This window comes from Orbicella faveolata, unplaced genomic scaffold (assembly GCF_042242905.1).
Source record: "Orbicella faveolata isolate gen_17 unplaced genomic scaffold, um_ofav_v1 contig_1, whole genome shotgun sequence".
In the NCBI taxonomy this organism is placed as follows: domain Eukaryota; kingdom Metazoa; phylum Cnidaria; class Anthozoa; order Scleractinia; family Merulinidae; genus Orbicella; species Orbicella faveolata.
Window position 1 is genome coordinate 4670507 of NW_028301536.1, and position 19932 is coordinate 4690438.

At 38.9% G+C, this 19932-nt stretch overlaps 2 protein-coding genes and 2 long non-coding RNA genes across 5 annotated transcripts; 3 read left to right on the top strand and 1 right to left on the bottom strand.

Moving 5' to 3' along the window:
- Window positions 1-377: 377 nt before the first annotated feature.
- LOC149117782 (uncharacterized) lies at window positions 378-4262 on the top strand. Its single transcript, XM_089276300.1, has 4 exons — window positions 378-726; window positions 2167-2395; window positions 3155-3174; window positions 3760-4262. Exons 1-4 carry the CDS (start codon window positions 454-456, stop codon window positions 3952-3954), a joined length of 717 nt encoding a protein of 238 aa, XP_089132426.1. The 5' UTR covers window positions 378-453; the 3' UTR covers window positions 3955-4262.
- Window positions 4263-6382: 2120 nt separating this feature from the next.
- LOC149117783 (uncharacterized) lies at window positions 6383-7789 on the top strand. The gene is made up of 2 exons (XR_016206293.1): window positions 6383-6479; window positions 7535-7789. It is a non-coding gene; the product is annotated as an uncharacterized LOC149117783 (long non-coding RNA).
- Window positions 7493-9418, bottom strand: LOC149117784 (uncharacterized). The gene is made up of 2 exons (XR_016206290.1): window positions 8862-9418; window positions 7493-7721 (listed from the first exon to the last, which is right to left on the bottom strand). It is a non-coding gene; the product is annotated as an uncharacterized LOC149117784 (long non-coding RNA).
- LOC110061970 (uncharacterized) lies at window positions 8344-17076 on the top strand. 2 transcript variants are annotated; one of them, XM_089286092.1, is made up of 6 exons: window positions 8344-8625; window positions 9708-9917; window positions 11112-11373; window positions 13221-13356; window positions 14213-14331; window positions 15201-17076. In XM_089286092.1, exons 2-6 carry the CDS (start codon window positions 9805-9807, stop codon window positions 15411-15413), a joined length of 843 nt encoding a protein of 280 aa, XP_089142218.1. In that variant the 5' UTR covers window positions 8344-8625; window positions 9708-9804; the 3' UTR covers window positions 15414-17076. The 2 variants fall into 2 exon arrangements, with proteins under 2 accessions (XP_089142218.1, XP_089142222.1); XM_089286096.1 differs by having other exon boundaries at window positions 9801-9917.
- Window positions 17077-19932: the final 2856 nt, after the last annotated feature.

Genomic DNA, 19932 nt, shown 5'->3' on the forward strand with positions numbered 1-19932 from the left:
TCCTGTTTTAAACCTAGGAAGGTCAGTGAAATACATTCCACCAAAGAGCCCAGGGAACAAAAAAGAGAGAGAAGAAAAACAAAACCTAAAAGAAACAAGCAAAGAAACGAACAAACGTGCCTCAAATATATTTAAACTGTAGTAAAAGTAATGTTAATCTACTGGATTTTCATGCACATTTCAGACTTTGGCAAGTGATATACCTGAACTCATATCGTGTTATCCATTACTAATCTTAAGCTGTTCTGCTTCAGTAGCCATGTGCTCAAATCTTCCTGTGCTGCGCCGAATCAAAATTAAAGTAGAACAGATGAGCTTTACCCTAAAATATGTAAACAGGAATATTACCTGAAATTATAAAAGGTGACCCCGTGGGTTTTTATTCGCGAGGTTTCAGTACTCAGGATCCAGATTCTGAAATAACGTACTTATTTTACGGAGTAACGGCATTTGATGATGGCGTCCAAGAAATCAAGGAAGGTGCATGTGACTTTCGGTGACTCCAAGCGCATCATGAGCTACGAGAAAGGCGTGGAAGTCAAGGAATTACGTTCACTTTTCCTCTCGGAGTTCTCTGATGTGTTGGCAGATGATATCTCACCAGCGAATGTCAAATTCCAAGTACTTGATAAAACCTTTAAAGATTACGTAGACCTTGGAAACGACCAACAACTAGAGGAAAATGCCCAAATAAAGGCGATAACTGTTGTTACAAAAGAAAAACAGGTGAGTTATTTGGCGACACTGTCGGGACTCTGTTGAGAGCAGACTCATTACGATACAACTGATAATGCATGAGGACGTTTTAACCATCAGAAGTAAAAAGAGGGTGGGCGAGGGGGGGGGGAGGAGTGGGAGTGAATGCCAGCCCTCCCCAGAAGGTTTTTTCAAAGTTTTACTTTAAGAGGCTGAAACTTCCAGTAGCTGTTCATTCGCTCTCCGCAAATATTTTGATATGTCAATTGTGTGTCCATGATTTTTGATGTTGCCATGGTAACCGCAAATTTCATGTAGGTCTTATTAAGAATCAACTTTTTTTGACATAATTTTCTATTTTTCGCAGTTTTTTTTCATCAAATTGCAGAAATTCATGAATGTTTAAATTTCATTTGCAATTAGGCTCGATTTTTTTTTAGTCCCCCCCCCCCGTTATTTCCTGAATGTTTTAAGAAAATAGTAAAATGCAAGCTGGCGGGTCAAATGCTGTCATTTGACGTCATATGACGTCATAATCAACCAAATGGTGTCATCCTGTAGAACATGCACAGGGCTATTTATTCAGTGTATATTTATTTCGCTGTGCCTTAATCAGAGAACGAAATCCCAGGGGAAGAGTTCCATCCCCCCTTGTATTACAGTGGGTACGAGTTTGCCGGTACGTCCGAGGGTTAGCCAGTTCGACTGTACGGTGCCAGCCCCTCGTCTTGCAGAGTTTTCTGCAGAAGCTGTGAAGCTGAAACAGAGAGTGAAACTGAAAATTTGTCATTTGATATTGAGATAGCAGCCAAACTTAGGCTTTTTGACTGAATTCTTATTTTTGTGAAGTCTTCGCGTGCAAGTTAGTGCCGTTTGAAGATTCGTTCATCTTCGTGTGCTAAATCTTCATCAGTTTGCACTATTTGCTGACTTAATGAAGGCCAAGATCCAGAGTAGCAATTTGATGACGTTTGATGATGTCAAAACCATTACAAAATATGCCTTTTTGTTGAGAGCAAACCGAGGGCTATCTATTAAAAGCAAAACTATTTTGTTATACTTTCTTCCAAACAACACCTACCACCCTCTCTTAGATATGCCATGCTAGCAAAAAATTGGCTGGTTTGTACTTCCATCAGATTAGCCTGTTTCAGGCATTCGATTATTTGAAGAATATTGCAACAACAAAACCAATAACAACAACAACAACAACAGAGAGAGAGAGAGAGAGAGAGAGAGAGAGAGAGAGAGAGAGAGAGCTATTTACAGAGAACTAAAACCTGGCCTTAGGCTACTGTTAGATCAGATGTGGGGTTAAAATTGCGGAGCACAATCTACAATGGATTTAAGGAAAACACGTTAGAGCTTTAAAAAACTTTTACCGTAAAAGATCTTAGAAAATCCCTCTAAGTGCTTTGAAGGGGCTTTGAAATACGATGCTTTGTGTCTTATATACTTGTGAAATTGCAGGTATACAGCAACTGCCATGCAGAGGCTGGCTGTTCTCATATCCATCCATGTCACGTTGTGATTCCTTGGTATCCGATAACGGGATCACAGGGACCAACTCCTCCGGATTTGAAACCTCACACCATCAAGAAAGAAGTTCCTTATCGCTTCTGGAACCCTGTCAGCAACGGCTTGATGCAGAAAGTTGGCCAGCAAGTAACTTGCAGTGGTGGCTTTTCTAGCAGCGATAGTGAGTAAATTTTTTGAAACATTCAATTTTGCTGTGAGAAGCTGCGAGAAAGGAGCTGAGACCAGGTAGCATTAACATAAACCGATCTGGCCTACTGACAAGAAAGTAACTTGCAATGGTGGCATTGATAGCCAGGATAGTGAGTAAGAGTTCGATAATTATTATTATTATTATTATTATTATTATTATTATTATTATTATTATTGTTATTATTATTATTATTATTATTTATTTTATTTTATTATTTTTTTTTAATGAGAAGCCGAGACAAGGGAGCCTGGGTCCTGATGGCATCAATAATAACCACTCTGGGTACTTACTCTGTGTGACACTGCTGGAATAGCTCACGGGGGTTGCACGCAGTATCTTTAGAAGTTTTAAAAAGGGACACCTTCTTTCTTTCACATTCTTTCACTCTTGAATTAGTCTAACATTAGTTGCGGCTTCTACACCAGTACCCTTACGTAATTCTAATCTTTCTGGGCCGCGTTGTCCGAAGGCTGGTAAACGCAATACCTGAAGGATGGCTAGCGCTTATTATAGTGTTTTGTGTTTTGTGAGATTACTCAAGCTCTAAACTGAAGGACAAACAGTACAATCAGAAAAACTCACGGAAAAGTGACAAACGCTGAAATCAACACTCTCGCTAGTCTGCAACCCGGCCCGTGATTTACTTCCAGCGACAGCTAAATTATGTCCTAAACTTGGAACACTAACAAATAAATAAGTATGGTACGTAATAAATGTGTTTTCTTTCAGCGATGATACAAGCAGACTCGGTAGGGAATAATTAGTTTTACTTAGTGTACAATGGTGACGGGCCAAAAGACAAATACCTCTACATAACTTCAAAGGGGGAAGGTCAAAAAGTCATTGTCAGCGTAAGTAATTATAATTTAAAAAAAGTCGTTTCACTTGAGGCGACTAGGATTAGGAAAAGTCTTGCTGTTCTCCTATTGAACCAGGATACTGTAATCTGGCTTGCTCCATGCATCTCTTCCCCCAGTGTGATAAAGTTTGAGGCGTCACAACTCCCAAGATTTTTTAGTGAAGTTAGTACCGATAACGTTTCTTCCGTGCACCTTAACCGATCTTGAAAACGTTTATAGAATTTACTTGAAGGCCTTAATTTTAAGAAAGACCAAAAGACCAAATTTCTTCTGACAATTCATTCGTTTTACAATAAAGATGCATATGACATGCAGGACATGGATAGTACACGATTTTGACATGTCTGGGGTTAGAACTTTTATTTCCTTTTTTTATCCTTATTCAGTATTTTGCTCTTTTCATGTTTCATGGGTGCTGACCTCTGACTAATTAAGCTTGTAATATTTTTGTTGTTGTTTTTTCTTTCATTTTAGTCGACTCCAACAAGCGGTTCCATTTTTGTACCCGACTATTACTGGGGCCACACAATGTTCAAAAGCAAACCCTGTACCACGCTGTATTTGGGAACTGACGGCAATAAGAATACAACGCTAGTAACAATGGAAGATCCTCATTATCCAGACCCACAGGCTTTGTTCATTGTCAATAAGTATAACCCCCCTTTATAGACCACATCATCCGGAAAAGTAATGGATGGACTAAGGCTGAGGGCTTTCCGGTGATCATGCATGGCATCTTAAGTTTAAAAAAAAAATCGCGGCAAAGCGAGGTCAATGGATGTAGTTTTCTGAGTTGATTACCTGTACACCATCTAACTTTTTATGTAAATTAAATGCCTTTTAAGTAAAGCTGCAGCTATTCGGTGCTGGTACACGTACTTGTAACTTTAAGTTTTAGCAACATTGCAAAGCGAGGTCAATATATGTAGTTGTCTCAGTTGTTTACTTGTACATATATACATGTTCTTTCTTTTAAATATGTAGTTAAGTAGTTTATACGTTGGCTTTAAACTCTGAGCACCTCTAGCGACTTTCCCAATGCAATACGAAACGCTGTGTTAGTCAAGTATTGCGCAAAAGGCAAGAGATTATGATCCGGTAAAATGGGTGTTATCAGGTATAAGAATAGACCATTTTAGAGTTGTCTGCCCAGTGACCTGGCCTTTGGATGGCAGCGAGGCTGGAGTTGACCTTGTTTTGATACAGACCTCACTGCTTTTGTTGTGTAAAACAAGTTGTTCTGATGCTAACTAGGTGTATTTACATGACAAAAGCAGTGAGGTCTGTATCAAAACAAGGTCAACTCCAGCCTCGCTGCCATCCAATGGCTAGGTCACTGAGCAGACAACTGTAAACTGGTCTATTAGATAATTAATTTAATTAAACGAATTGAGCTGTTAAGTTTAAATCAAGTGTATGAGATTGTGGTTTTTCTTGTGATCCATGAGTGGAAGGAAAACTAAACAGATAGAACTCACAGACGGTCAAGTAATTTGACTCGTGGAGGGCGCGCAATATGGTTACTTTGTGGTGTAGAATATTTAACTTCGAGTAGAGCGGTTCTGACAGGGCAGACTGGCCTTTTTCTTATGAAGCCCGCGTTTGATATATAACAATTCTAACATGGCACCGAGACTGTCTACTTAATGTAAACTACGAAGAGGAAAGGGCCTTAGTCAGCCACACCTTTGTTTTCGTTTACATGCAAGAGTTTGATTTTATGCTCTCTCCAGGCACCTAAGACTATAATGGACCCTTTCGGCGATACGGCAGCCATTTTGAACTCTGTTGTTTCAAATAGCTATCGTGCGGTGCTCAGGGGGGTCAATTAGTATGTATTTGCCCCCCTAAGCATCCCATAATGGCTATTTCAAACAATAGAATTCAAAATGTTCGCCGTTGCGCCGGAAAGGTCCATAAGGTACCATCAAGTGTATGTTGACGAAAGCTTTCATGAGTACGATAATTTAGCATTTCAATCATGAGGGAACAAAGGAATACTCATACATCTTCTTCTAGTCGTTTCATGATCCCGGAAAACCGCTGCAAACTTCGGTGATGGTAAGGAAATTAGCCAACCTGTGGGCAATGTTAATTTGCAGTAATAAAGAAGCTACAGGATGGAGGCATATTGAAAAAGCTTCGCTCTTAGTTTAAGCTAGTTGTTGTTAATCCATTTCAGTAATCCCATGGTAACTGTCCCAGTTGTTATCTTGTTGGTTTATTCTGACATCATTTATTCCACCCCATTCCCCTATCGGCCACTTCACTCTCACCCGGTTTCTTCTCGACTTTTGCAGCCGCGGTCAGAACCTTTCAGCTCCTTCCAGCGGGAGCCTGTTCACAGGGTCATTTATTTTGTTTTTCCTTCCTCTTTACGAAGGAAAGGATTTCGCGATCTTTTCAGTGTATACTGCCTAGGTCTTGTTCAGGGTTGGTGATTTATCTGTGTCATTGCTTACCTTAAGACCTCTGTCACGTCACTTTAGTTGTATTGAATGTAAATGATATAGACAGTATATCAATATTGTAGTGCACTTATATATGTTGTCGTTGAATTGAAGAATAAAATGCGCTCTACGATATACAGTGTAAACCTTTTTGCAGACACGTTCATCTTTTCGTTGACGCTGTGGCTTAGAAGAATATATAAAAAAGGCCACGAAATATGGAACTGCTGTATTCATCTGATTAACCAAACTACTAAAGCAGACAAATGGTAGTTAAAGAAATTAAACCACGGTGACCTTTTGTTAATGAATTTTTACTAAAAGAAAACTGTGTTCACCATATTTGTTCAGGCATCGTCAAGGAATATTTTTGAACGAAGGAAAGCGAAAAAGTTCCTTTGCCCTCACGTGACACAGACCAGTTCAACCCTGCTTTCAAGTAGCTTGGCAGATTGCCTCAGATAATTGGGCTTTAGGGTCAAAAGCTAAAGCATGTTTTGTCTAACTAACAATAGTTAAGCCGCAAACGTTGGACGTCAACCAAGTAACTGATAATAAAAGCTGATGCGATTACAGGAATCAAAGCCAAAAAATCAACAAATAATGAAACTATAACAAGCAAGTCATATTTGTCGCTGCATGTCAACCTTGAAATTACTGAATACCAGTTATTTCCCCGATTGAACAATTTTTATTATCGAGGTACCCGTATAACCATGGGGAACGTTAATTTTGTCCTGCCGGGTGAGCCATATTTTCCATATTTTCCTTGTTTCTGAATTTATTACTTTCGTAACGATTATTAAGCGGAGTAGATCATTTCGCGTGCCAAAATCGCTGTAGCATTCGTTTTTTTCTGTTCTGTCTTAGGTGTCGCAGCATGAAACAAGTCTTTTTTTTTACCCATGTTACAGTTTCCCAATCTTAATCATCGGTTCTTTTTTTGTCGTTGTTCTGTTGATCTTCAGTTCATAGTTTTTACGGAGAAGGGGATCAAAAAACTTGAACTTAAATTGTTGGGCATTTTCTATTTTTCAAGGAAGATTAAAAGTATTGTTAAACGACGTTTCGATGCATCAAGCGTCATTCTTATTCTCAGGAATGAAAATGATTTTTTAACACTAAAATGTCAAAGTTGTTATTCACAAGTTGAGTTCGAAATGGTTGCATTCCAGTATGGAGGATTAAAAATACTTTTAATCCTTCTTGTCGAATGCTTTAACTCATTCCCGGAGGGGGTACTATGAGCTATCTAGGTATGTGCGGCCCCAAAGAGTATGGTTTTTCATCCGTTTTGGTCATAAATAGGGTATCGATTTTAGCCTATTTTGGCCATTTTGGTCATTAATAGGGTATGGTTTTTGCACTCTAGCCTTGATATCGGTATGTTTTTAAGATGCCACTTTTTCACCATTATCGAAACGAAAATTAACAAAAGCCCTCCACAAATTATGTCCACGGTAATTTAACATTGGTCTGAACTAGGGAACGTATTATAGCGCAGGTCTGAAACAGGGTTTTGATTTAATGGTCAGGTCATAAATATTGTATCGAATATTTAGTCGGGTCGTAAATAGGGTAGGGAATGACGCAGATTTTGGTCATAAATAGGGTAAGGGTTTTGGGAAGCGGGCCGCACCCCTCCACCCAAACTTTTCTTAGAGTACCCCCGGGAATTCATTATTCTATTTTTATGTTTTCAACGTGGTATTTTAAAATTAACTTGGCCAATTGTGATATCGCCAAAAAAAAAAAGCTTTGAAAGTTAATACGATTTAATTAATCTCTTTCTGTCCTAGAAACGTTGTATGATTGTAGCCTACGCGTGGAAAAGCGCCTCATGTTGTGTGACTGTCATCGCTCCAGGCCGCGCTTGCATTTGCAGAGCATGTGCTTACTTCGCTTGACGAATCTTGCCATCAATAAATCCGACTTGAGCTTTCCCTTAGAGGGTGCTGATCGATGCAGTCGTTTAGCGCCAAATGACTGTCGAGCAAAAAAGACAAAATAAATAAATAAATGTTGTGTATCTCAATGGTACACCAATATTGCTATCTAGACGACTGATTATCTGTACTGAACAACAAAACATTTACATAAACTCTTTTCCCAATGCTTTAACTTCTCTGAAAGGCTGAAAATCATGAGATGAGCATATATTTTCCGACAAACGCGATGGTATCCTTTTGTCACACACTGCCATAACTCTGAAATTCAAAATGCGCCAGTTTCCAAACGGTATTGAGCTGTAAAATTGTAAACAGATATAAATTTACCGCCTCTTATGCCTGATGAGGATACAAACTTTAGTGGCTCCTTAGTTTTGGGTTTTAGAAAATGATTTTTAGCCTCCTCATTCGTTGGAGTATTGACGACTTACGAATTGATTTACAGATATTTCAGTTTGTAAATGCGTCTTACATACGTTCATCATCGAACATGACCTTTGGCAGAGACAAAATGAAAACATTGTGTGACAAGGTCACTTTAGCTCATTTTCAGTTCTAATTCTCAAACTTTTTTATTAGTGTTGTGTTATTTTTCTTCTTACTATTTGGGTTATTTTCCTACGTTAGTTTGGTTTCCCTACACATCTTATTTTGGTATGTGTTGGTGATTCATTCCCACACACTTCTCTTAGCTAAATCCTGTTGTGTAGGAGAAGTTACCTCCTAGTTCCCTTAGGTAAATCCTGTATTCGTGGGCAACAAATACACTCCCTAGCCTTATTTGGTTTAGAGTTATTCCTACAGTTTCCTCAAATCTGTTATAAATTGGCAACCATTTGTTCAGCAAATTCAGTTGATTCAGTTGGTTTATTCTGAGCTATACTCAAGTTCTCAAGTCAAGCACTGGTTTAGTTCGAATGCTATATTCTCAATAACCCTTGGTATGTAGTGCATTATTTCGTTTTATTTGTACTTTTCTTTCCGGCTTTTGGTTAGTTCGTTTCTTTTATTTCATTAGTTCAGTTAGCAGTCGCTTTTAGTTGCCTTTACTAGTTTTGTGTTTTTGTGTAGTATTATTCCTTTAGTTTTCTTGACCTTTAGTCAGCACAGCATGTAGCTTTATCTCTGTTCCTTTGTTTTATAGTTTTTGCTAGTAAATATTGTATTTTTCGCTTACCACATATCCTTGTTGATTACTTGTGATTGCTTGCACAAATCCAAATTCATTTCTGTTCCTTTATACGTTTTGTAGCCTGTTTTTATCACTCTAATTACTTGTGTGACTGGCTTGTACACAGCTTAGCACTATTGTGTAATCCTGTAACTTGAACCTTTTTAGTTTTGCATTTCATGTAATACTCAACAACTGTTGACAGTTTTTTTGTCACACAGTTTCCTGTTTCTTTATTTTTGTCATGCAATCTTCCTATTGCAATTGTCTTGTTATTTACACCAAATTACTTTGTTATTTCTTAGCTAAGTTAGCTTGTTTTACTCTTTACTAGCATTAGGCTTATTTTAGCTTGTTTATTGTATTTCAGTGTTACTCGTTCCCGTTTATTTGTTATTGTCTTCGCTGTTTGTCAATAAACTCGTAAAGCGTACACTCGTATCTGTCGTAACTACGTCGACCGTTTTGGCCGTCTTACAATTGTAAGTTTGGTACACGATATAATGACATTATAATGACCACTAATGGCTGGAACTGCACAGGTGCCTACATGTACAAAGCAGATATCTAAATGCAGACTGATTGTGGTCTTGTCTCGGGCGATGAGGATCAAATACTAATGTGTGTCAGGCTATGCAGAAAAGAAAATTCCATTAGATGTAGAGAGCATGCTAACCACTAAGGAAAATAACAAAACACTCTGGAAAAATCAGGCACACACGATATACATGCACAAAACAATAATCCAAAAGATTCAGCTCGTGACCGGAAGCCGAATCAAGCTTAAGAGATTATTTGACTTGACCAGACATATTCTTTGTTGTTCCACTTCTGTGTTCTGACTTGTCAAAGGTTGTGGATTATAAGTACCTTCAGTTCTTTTGGACAGTGTATTTCCTGCCCGCTTGCTATAATATGCTCTGAGACAAGTGATCTCTCCACTAGCGACATGCTGAATCTGCCTAAGATGTGGTCTTTTCTGGGTATCATCCTGAGAATCCTACTGCACCCGAAGATTTTAATGTTCTTGTCAGTAATAACGATATTTTTCTTACTTAACAGGTGAGTTCAAGTTATTAGTTCGCTTTATAGTCACGTTGCAACTCTTCTGTACAAAACTCACGGTATGCGGTTTGATGAATTCTAAAATTAAACAGTTTTGAATCGCGATTAATGCTACCGGGGTGGCAGAGGGTTTTTTCCTTTTTTTTGTTTTCGTGGCCAAGCTGCGACTGTGATCGGCGACAAGCCGCAACCGAAAACCCTTTGCACACAGGGTAGATCAATGCCTGCAAGAAGCAAATAATAATCTGATTTATTAGCGACATTAGAGGCCCCGTTGTTACACTGAACATCATTTAGATAAAGATGATTGCAATTAAGACACGCTACAGTTCTTATAATTGCTCGTGGATAAAAGAAATGGAAGGTTCATTGTAAATAAAACGCACATTAATAATCAAGCAAGAAGGTGCTTACACGCTTCTGACCGGATGTGATGATTACTATTATTGACCTTACACCCGTCGTAAATGACAGGAATTTCCTCGGATTGTTATGGGTGCACGCGACTCTAGTATACACCACTTACCAAATTTCACGAGCTGCTAAAATGCCCGGTGTCAAAGTTTAAATGGATTACCGAAAGGACACTGGCGAATTACCGCTGTACGGGGGGTGGGTAGCTCCTGCAATGGCCCAGGTTCTCATATCCAGAGGACTCTAGATCTATTCAGTCTGTGGGGGAGGGGGTGAGAGGGGGTATGAAAGCTATAAGGTCCAAATTTGGCGACGTCACCCTAAATAACATGAAAGGCTTGTTCTTCCAATTTTGAATATTGTTGCTTTAAATTAAGAAAAGAAAATAAAAAAAAAACTAAATAAATAAAAAGGAACAGTTTTCTTGTATTTACTTTCCCTTTGTTAGTTATGATGTGCTTTACTGGTTTTGACTATTTTTGAGCCATTTTCGGCGGCTTTTAATTTCTGCCGGATCCAAGATGCCGGATCGAAATGAAAATGCCGGTCTCATTTTTACGTCATATGACATCTATGTTATTGACCTCAAAGAAATATTTTTGGACGCGCTAAAGTTTCATTGTCTAAGAGTTACAGAGAGAGGGCCTGAAAAGCCCCCCCCCCCCCCCCCCTTCGTTCGGCCCTAGCAGACCTAAAATATCCCGGTACGAATAGGGTTAATGCTGGTTTAAGGTTAGTTTGCCTGAAGTTAGCCTGACTTAGTGTTTTCCCAAACAGGTCGAACAATCCTGTGGTGCTCAAAGCCCAAGTGGATTTCAAAGGAATCAAGCGCAGTGTATCTTTCGAAAAAGGCGACGAGGTTCTGGAACTACGTTACCTTATCATGGTAGCTTTTGCCGATGTAGGTTTAGATAAATTGCCTCCAGCCCACGTAGAGTTACTCAAGTACGATGAAGGTGATCGGGATTATGTCCCTCTGCCTCTTGATACAATACTTGAGAAAGATATAAACGTTAAAGTGGAGCTTACAGAAGACGAGGTGAAGTGTACTGTCTTATATCTATATATGTTTTGAATTAATCTTCCATGTTTTCCGTTATTTTCTTTCTGAGAAAATAGCGAAATCCAAAATGCGCACTTAAAGTCGTTATGTGACGTCACATGACGTCATGACGAACGAACAAAATACTCGTCCTTAATAAGCTTGAATACCAAGCCTTAGGATTTCCATTAAACAGAAACGAATTTTATCTGTATGATTACAACGAGAACCCAAGAGAGGAGTTCTCACCCCCTCTTTACCAGGGTGGGGTATGAGTTGTAAATTGTACGCTAAACAAGCGGGATATCTAAACGTCTGCGTTAGCATAATCAAACTAAATAAAAATGCGTTTGCAGGCCAAATATCGTTCATTTGTAGTGCTACCATATGGTTTGTAAGACATTCAAGGAATTTAAAGCCGTATCAGCTTGAACTAAATCGTGAGTGTGATTAACTCTAAGTGAAGTGTTGATAACTATGTTAACTATTATAAAAGTGGTATTTTTTTTATTACTATTGTTAACTAAGGATAAAATAACCTATCAGTTAAAAGTGTCCATGTAAAAGTCTCCATGTAAAAGCGGTGTGGTAGATCTGGCTTGAAATAGAGATTTCGCTTATTTCTTGTGTGTTGCAAGACATTCAAGTACCTATACTAAAACCACAATCTGTTGGACCAAGAGAAACTTTCTGCACAGACACACACACACGGAAAAAAATACAACTGCAAACGCGGCTTTTACCTATACACTGCGATCTATCTTGATGATGTGCTTAACCGACTTTTAAAAACAATGAGTTCGAATTAAGAGATCCGGGAGAGGGATTTTAACGACACCCACAACCCGGGAGAGGGGGGGGGGGGAGGGGAAGTAATTCCAGAAAAGTTGGGTGGGGGGTGTGCGGCGCACTTCCCAAAACCCTTACCCTATTTATGACTAAAATCTGCAATTTTCCCTACCCTATTTATGACCTGGCCAAAAATTTGATACTCTATTTATGACCGTTGCGGCTGGCACAGTTGCCCTAAACATAAGTTATGAAAGGCTTTTGTTGACGGTCTTATTGATTAATGATGAAAAAGCAGCTTGGTCTAAGAAACATAGCCAATTCAAGACTAGAGTGCTAAAACCATACCCTATTTAAGTCCAAAATGGCCAAAATCGATACCCTATTTATGACCAAAACGGCTGAAAAACCCTACCCTTTGGGGCCGCACATACCTATATAGCCCAAATAAGGGACAACCCCACCCCTCCGGGCCTATATATATCGTACACTTGGATGGAACACGCAGAAACCGGATCACATTCAAACTGTAATTTGGAAATTTAAAAAGCGAGGCCTTATATTCCTGTCAATCCAACACACTCTAAAAGTTGATACAATATACTAAGAAGCTCACTATTGCAAAAACCTTGCGATGTCTCGAGCGGAAGCGCTAGCTTTGGTGGCAGCGATGCCTAGTTCATGCGGAATTATCGTGTTAAGTGATCGCACTCGTCCGCAATCTGATCGAACTGGTTTTAATTGTAGAATTAGTGCACAAGTAATGAGTGAAATCCATGCCTCAACTGAGCCAGATCGATCGGACATCTTAACTATATTTGGAAAAATAGAAAAACGATCTCTGGTTAAAAAATTGTTTAAAACGAGCGACCAGTCTGTAGTCTTTAACGAGTTTACTCGTTAAAGACTACAGACTGGTAGTCGAAAGCTCGTTTTAAACAAATTTTTAACCAGAGATCGTTTTCCTATTTTTCCAAATGTCTTATCCTGGTTACTCATCTATTTTTAAATCTTTACTATAATTTATTAAAATTATTGTATTGTATGGTACCAAGGGACCGGAACTGTATCATCGAGTGAGGAAAGACACTTCCTATCGACTTTGGAACCCAGCAACCACCTCCTTGCTTCAACGAGAGTCTAACAATATCATCAGTTGCAATGGCACTTTTACGGACATGGATTACGGTAGTAAGTATGCAGCATAGGTCAAAACTTCGTTTCTTATTGAGTAAAAATAATATCGGTTTATTAATTGAATAAAAATAAAGTCGGCGCGGTTTTTGCTTGGTCTTTCCCCTATATTTCTTCATTGAATGTTCCCTCCAAGTCGCCAATAGTTCTTTGTTTATACTATCATGGAAAAAAAAAAATTCCCGCGACACTCCTACGTTCTGCATTCAGATGATAGAAACAAGACCCTGATAAAATGTTCGAAATTGACGTTCAACTCTTACTTCGACTGCAGCCTGCCAGAGTCATTTTAAAACGTCATTCCTATAATCTACAGGATAGCTCATTACGCGAGAATGTGACTTATTTTGTTTAACGTGCATGCCCTCTAGTATACAAGATGGTTATACAAATAGAAAACAGTGATGTTTTTTTTTTTAGTGTGATCTTATTTAGAGCGGTTTTCATTTGAGTGTCGAAAAGTAATTGGTTTTGCATCAACTACGCTACACCGACTTGGCTTAAAAAACTCGCGCCACTTTTTCATCCAATCTGAAGAAAAATCAAAACCAGTCGCGACTCACTCGCACTCGTTTTCCCGCGCTTTGCGTCAGCTACATGGAATTACTTCTTGTTTTGATTCGCTCACTGTTTTGTCTGTGCCATTTGTGATTGGTTAGAGTGATTTCTTTGGTTTTGGTTTTCCGACACTCAATTGAAAAATGCTCTATGAGTCAAAGTCACAAAATTGCGAAACTAAACCGCCATATCAAATGCGGAGCTGCTTTATAACGTTCACTTGTTCCAAGCTACAGAAATGTATGTCAATTTCTGCTAACAACTTTTAAACAGTTTTCCCTTGATTTATTTGTAGCTGTTGCCAAAACAAAGGGCGTAAGTAGAACAGGATTTTCCTTTTTCTTTGAAGACACATTGGGGTCGAAGACTTACGTTATAAATGCCACAAATAAAGGGGAGATCATGGTAGCCGCGGTAAGTATTTAGTAATGATCATTAGATAGACAATTTCTCAGTAAGCATGGCTACCGCTCATGTTTATCCAAACGAAGCTTGTTGTCTAATTTGTTTGGTTCGCAGCCAACAACACCAAAAAATGGCACGGCAAACAAAAGCTCTTAGAGTTGCAAAAGCAATATGTTTTGGAGCTGATAACAATATAATGTCGTGAGAACCTGAGTAGAATCGGTAGTGCTAGGTTATGAAGCTCAGCGCCTGGGGTCAAATGTTTCGTATGGCACTTTTAAACGATTTTAACGGTTTTAATGTAGTTAGATCACTTTTACATAAGCATTGAAGGTCTATGTCAGTGGTGAGAGTGGGGGTGGGGGTGGGGGGCGGGGGGGAATGGTAAGCGTAATGTATTTCCCACCGAGGTGTACAAATGGATAATGGGGAAGGTAATGGACCAGGGAGCAGCAGAAAAACTGTTAGACTAAATCGATTCATGCTTCCAGTGGTGCATCCAGTGGTGGAACTTGGGATCTTGAGTGAAAAAAAAAAAAAAAAAAAAAAAGTATCACAGAAGGAAGAAAAGCCGCCAGGACAAGCAAAAAAAAAAAAAAAACCGGCTGCCCACTTGGCTCAAGTTCTGGATCCGCCACTGGCTTCAGAAACCGGAGATAAGCCACACCCTTACAAAAACTTATCTTTACACAGACTTATCCTTGCCTCACAATAATGGCTAACTAGAACTGGGTCACTCTCATTTAATTTCAAGCGCTTTTTCGCCAACTGTCGTGTAACGAAACTCTATGTGGCTTTACTAAAGGAAACGAATTTCATGCTGTCGGAAAAAGAAAGTGATTAGTTAATGTTGAATGCTTCTCATCATTATCCTTAAGGAATACAGCACGGACAGCCGAACAGAGTCGTCAATGAGATTCAGGCCAATCTACTACTGGAGTTTTACAGTTTTTAGAAACGTGAAGTACAAAACTTACCTGGGTTGCGAAAAAGATGGACGATCGCTGCTGGTGGCGATGAACAGCACAAGTTACCCGGATCCGAGAGCTTTATTCATTACCAACAAATACAATCTCGATTTTAGCTTTTGATTGCATCAAGAGTTCAGAGGTTAGAAATCAACAGCAAAGATATGTTAACTGATTTAACTCATAGATGCAGGTGTCTTCTGACATAAGGAGTTACTTTTGCTTTTCACTATCGGTGATCTGCCTTTTAAACCAAACTCCTCTTCTAACTGTTTTTTTGGCGATCAATAACTGATGGAAAAGAGCTTGTGACTGTAATAGCTGTAGTGATAGCCGCCACGAATTTTTGTTACAGACCTAACTACGTTTAGAGGGCCAAACTAAAATAATCCAATAACCCGATTGTCCAATTGCTTGTCTGATATATGTGCACTGTATATGTCTGGATTTATGAAAGCAGAGTTAAAGAAATCAAGCATTTTATTTTAGACGATATAAAAAAAGTCTTTTTTTTCCTCCACTCTCTTATCTCCCTTTTCTTGCTCTCCTCTCTCTATTCTTCTCCATCTTTGGAGTTATTTTAAGGCCTTTTAGAGTTGTGAAACCAAAGTGCATATGGCTGTTTTTGTGCAAAGCCTTAACACGGTTTTCATAAATTCAGTCATATATATAATTTAATTATTCGACTGGCCACTGTTCGAATGATCACAGGTTACCACAAATGAAAACTGCTTTTTTTGAAGTTTCATGGCTTCCGCAGCCACTGTGAATGTGACTATTTCTGCGGTTTTCACGTGCAAACGCAACTGGTCAATTAAGAAAATTTTGTTCGAGAGGACTTAGTTGGAGTGATTCAGTGCAATATATAACAAAAATAGGTACGCAGTGCGTACATGGTCGGACATGCAACACATGCCTATTACCTTATCAAGGGTGATACGTTTTGCAGTGATCCTTCGTCATTTAATTTGAAAATAAATGTTCAAATGCGGACGCGTTCTGTGGTAATTCACACAGAAGCGAAAAACGTTTGCCGAGTGCACTTTGGGAGCAAACTGTATAAAGAATATCATATGTGTAAGATCTGAGCCATATCAGCAGCTCAATGGAAATCAGCCTATGGTGTCGGTAAACAATGAAAATTAGAGGGTTTGCTACATAGTCCTTCCCTGTGACTAAGGAGCAGAAATAGTTTAACTGACATCAGAGTCAGTCACAACTGGGCCTGGGTTTGTCTCAACGCAGTCAACATCGCCGGCAAATCAAATTTGAAATTATACAAAAATAGCTGTGTAACCCAGAGACGACTGATTTTCGTTATTTTGAAATAACGAAACACACTTCTTAGTACTGATAAATTAATTGATGCGAGGTAAAACGAAAGCAGCATACAACACCAGAATTTTTCCTTAAAGCATCCTCGATACTCCCTGAGAGCTAAATAAACGCTTTGCATGCCAACTACAAGTCTTTACGTATTGTTGTAAACTTTTCCCCATTTCAGCTTTGTTTTGCCTAAATTAAGTGCAGATTAAGGTGCTCAAAATTAATTCGAAGTTCCAGTGAAACAATTCTCCAGGAAATAATCAACGTAATTCTCGATTAGCTTAAGGTATTATACTTGGTTTGCTCAGGTTTGCTCAAGAATGCTTCAAGGTTATCTGAAAGTCACCCAATCGTGCAATCACGCCCGCCATCGAAGTCAGCCATATTGACTTGAGTATCGATCCCCGCTCTGATGCGATGTGTTTACATGTTGTAATCAAATTAAAACGAATAAGAAATACTCACGGTTACGTTTGTTCTGGTAAAAAGGCTACGCCACACACACACACAGAACTTTCTGGTAAACAGCTACGCAACACGCAGCTAGAACTTGCTCGTAAACAGCTACATAGGCCTTTGTACATTATGCTTTTCTTCCCCCACTAAAATAATCCAATTTAGCCCTCCATTTTTTTCCATTAAAATAATCGGTCCCCCCCCCCCCCCCCCTCCAAAAAAAAAAAAAAAAATCACCAAAATGCTCGGTTAATGATCATACATAGGGGTTTTGCACCAAGATGACTGAAGAAACCTGACCGCCTTTAATTTGATTTGACTACCACTTACTTCTCTTCAGTCTCCATTCGGCTCTGTTAGGGTGGCATTTGATATATATTTTTTTCCATTTCGAGTTAAGTCTTTATTTTCTAGTAAAAAAAATTATTTCTGTGGAAAACTAAAATGCTCTAAAAAAAGCTAGTATAATGTACAAAAGCCTACAGCTACACCACATTCTTAGGGGGCAACCCTTTAAACTTTCAGGGGTTTACGAGGGAAGGGTGAGTGATTCGAGTTAAGCATGAATTAAATTTATTTATGGTCACTGAACGCTCAAAATATATCTTTTTCAACCCTTTATGATTTTCTTTTCTCGTTATGTTAGTATGTATTGTTTTTTGTCTAAAAGCAGCTTGGTTGATTTTTTTTCGTCACAATTACCCAACCCCACTCCCCTCAGTAGATCATTTTGCATAGCTTGAACAACCTGCCATCTAGCCATCCAGTCTGCCTGAGGAGCATCTCGCGTCGGACATTAGTATTTCCTCCCAAAAATAGGTACTATATATATTGCGCAGGTTGTATGAATATATGATCACCTGCGTATAATTTTTTTTTCCCCAAGAGGGCACGGTAACGAATCCTTCAATTTGATTGGTTCTTAGCACGGTCCGGATTTTCCTATCTCTGACCACGGTCACAGTAACGGCGGGAAACAGCGCGGGTGAAATTGTCGTTTGGTCAATTTTCCTGAGTGAACTGGCCGACAGTAATCGTCAATCTTTCGCCCTTTTTACACTTCCATCGATGATTAATCAACGGAAGTTTAGCTCTATTCACTTTTAAATGGCAAGGAAAGTCACTGCAAGTAAATTCAATTGAGTATTTTGACGTTGTGAGAGTTTGTTTGGTTGTTTGTTGCTCGGCGCTGTAATGGCGCGTAATCCTGTGTTTCTCTCGCTGCACAATTTTAATGAAAAAAAGTCAATTGCAGTCCAGTTTACCGCTTTGACCGTTGCTATGTATTTAAGAGAATTTCTTAACGAATTTCCTCGCTTTCTGCTACTCAATTTACAGTAAAAAAGTCCGATTTCGAGTGATTCGCAACGACTCTAAGAAACTGTTTTTGTGGTACAACTTAACTTTTCTCGAAATTGCACACCGGGAAAACAATTTTGGAGAACGTAACTGGTGAACTAGATGCAACTAACATAAAGTAGTTCGAAATTAATTTGTTCTTTAATACATGTTTCTTTGTCTAGAATCTCTTGCTCGTTCAATCGTTCGATTTTTTGCAGTAGTTTGTGCACCGCACGTAAGCCAAGTCAATGACAAAGTTGCGTAAACAAACCTGCTCGTAACCCAATTTACCGCAGGAAAAAAAAAAGGTTATTTGCCAGCTTAGAGTCGGTCCGTACAGTGAAAAACTATGGAGTTCCATCCCCGCCAAAAATCAAAGTTGATTACAACATTCAACTTGACAGTCTAACAATTAACTTGGCGAACATCAACATCATATTTCACTCCTCAACTTTATACTTTGTATCACAATCATTGAAACTTTAAACATCAACTTTCAAAGTGACAGTTCAACGTTCAACTTTAACCATCAACATTCATGTTAACACGTCAACAATGATCTTGACACTTGGGCTGTCAGCAATAGATGAAGTTTGAATCTCCAAGTCGAATGTTGAGTCACCAAAGGCGCATCAATCCCGCCAAAATTCAACTTGAGAATTCGACTTTCAAGTTGATAATTCAACATGAATTGTTACGTGTCAATATCCGTGTTTAGCAATGAACATTGCTATTGCTGATGACGCAAATATGTTCACCATGACGTAATGCTCTCTCTCTTCCTCCCTCGAGAAAGTACCCTGGTTGCGGTTGGTCACGTGTCTAAGTATGCCAATCAAAGCCGCACAGAGGGTGGGTCCTCAACTTAAATTTAGTCAACACTGTCTAGGGAGGTGAATGTTTTCGCTGCTATACAGACGTTATTTATTTTGAAAGTGAAGCAAGTTGTTTGTCAGAGCTCCTCTCTGACCAATGCTTCGTCGCTATGATCTGAACTTCTATGAGTATGAGACGCTAATTGAGAGGGAACTTTGCTTATTTTTCAGTGCTTTTTTAAAAACCGTCAACAACCTGCTTCGGATCAGTTTAATCAGTTTTTCACAGCAAAAGAATTAAGTAACCGCCAAATTATCGACGGGATGCATTCAGCTAAATGAGAAGCTAGTTTCTTGGCCGAAAATTGGACTTACCGCTAAAACAGTTTTAAAACGAAAGCCATTGGATTTTGCAAACGCGCGACCGATGTCGCTGTTGTCAAGTTCTTCATAAAATTTCTCACAACAAGAGAACCGAATGACCGTCAAACTGTCGATTGGATAAATTCAATCAAATTCAAAGCTAGTCTCTTGGCCATACACTGGAAATATCAAACTCTACACGAAGGCATCAATGTCTCCGTTGTGATTTTTTCGATCGAAAAATATAAGCTGCTTAATCAAGTTATTGGTGTTCAGCACTCAGTCGTTAATGCAGTTGATGTCAAGTTCTTCGTAATTTGTTTTCGCCGCAAGAGAATGGA

Coding starts and splice junctions, on each gene's coding strand:
- LOC149117782 (XM_089276300.1), top strand. CDS start 454: ATGATGGCGTCCAAGAAATCAAGGAAGGTGCATGTGACTTTCGGTGAC. Junction 2,396..3,154: donor TGGCTTTTCTAGCAGCGATA/GTGAGTAAATTT, acceptor GTTTTCTTTCAG/CGATGATACAAGCAGACTCG. Junction 3,175..3,759: donor CGATGATACAAGCAGACTCG/GTAGGGAATAAT, acceptor CTTTCATTTTAG/TCGACTCCAACAAGCGGTTC.
- LOC110061970 (XM_089286092.1), top strand. CDS start 9,805: ATGCTGAATCTGCCTAAGATGTGGTCTTTTCTGGGTATCATCCTGAGA. Junction 9,918..11,111: donor ATATTTTTCTTACTTAACAG/GTGAGTTCAAGT, acceptor TTTCCCAAACAG/GTCGAACAATCCTGTGGTGC. Junction 11,374..13,220: donor TGGAGCTTACAGAAGACGAG/GTGAAGTGTACT, acceptor TATGGTACCAAG/GGACCGGAACTGTATCATCG.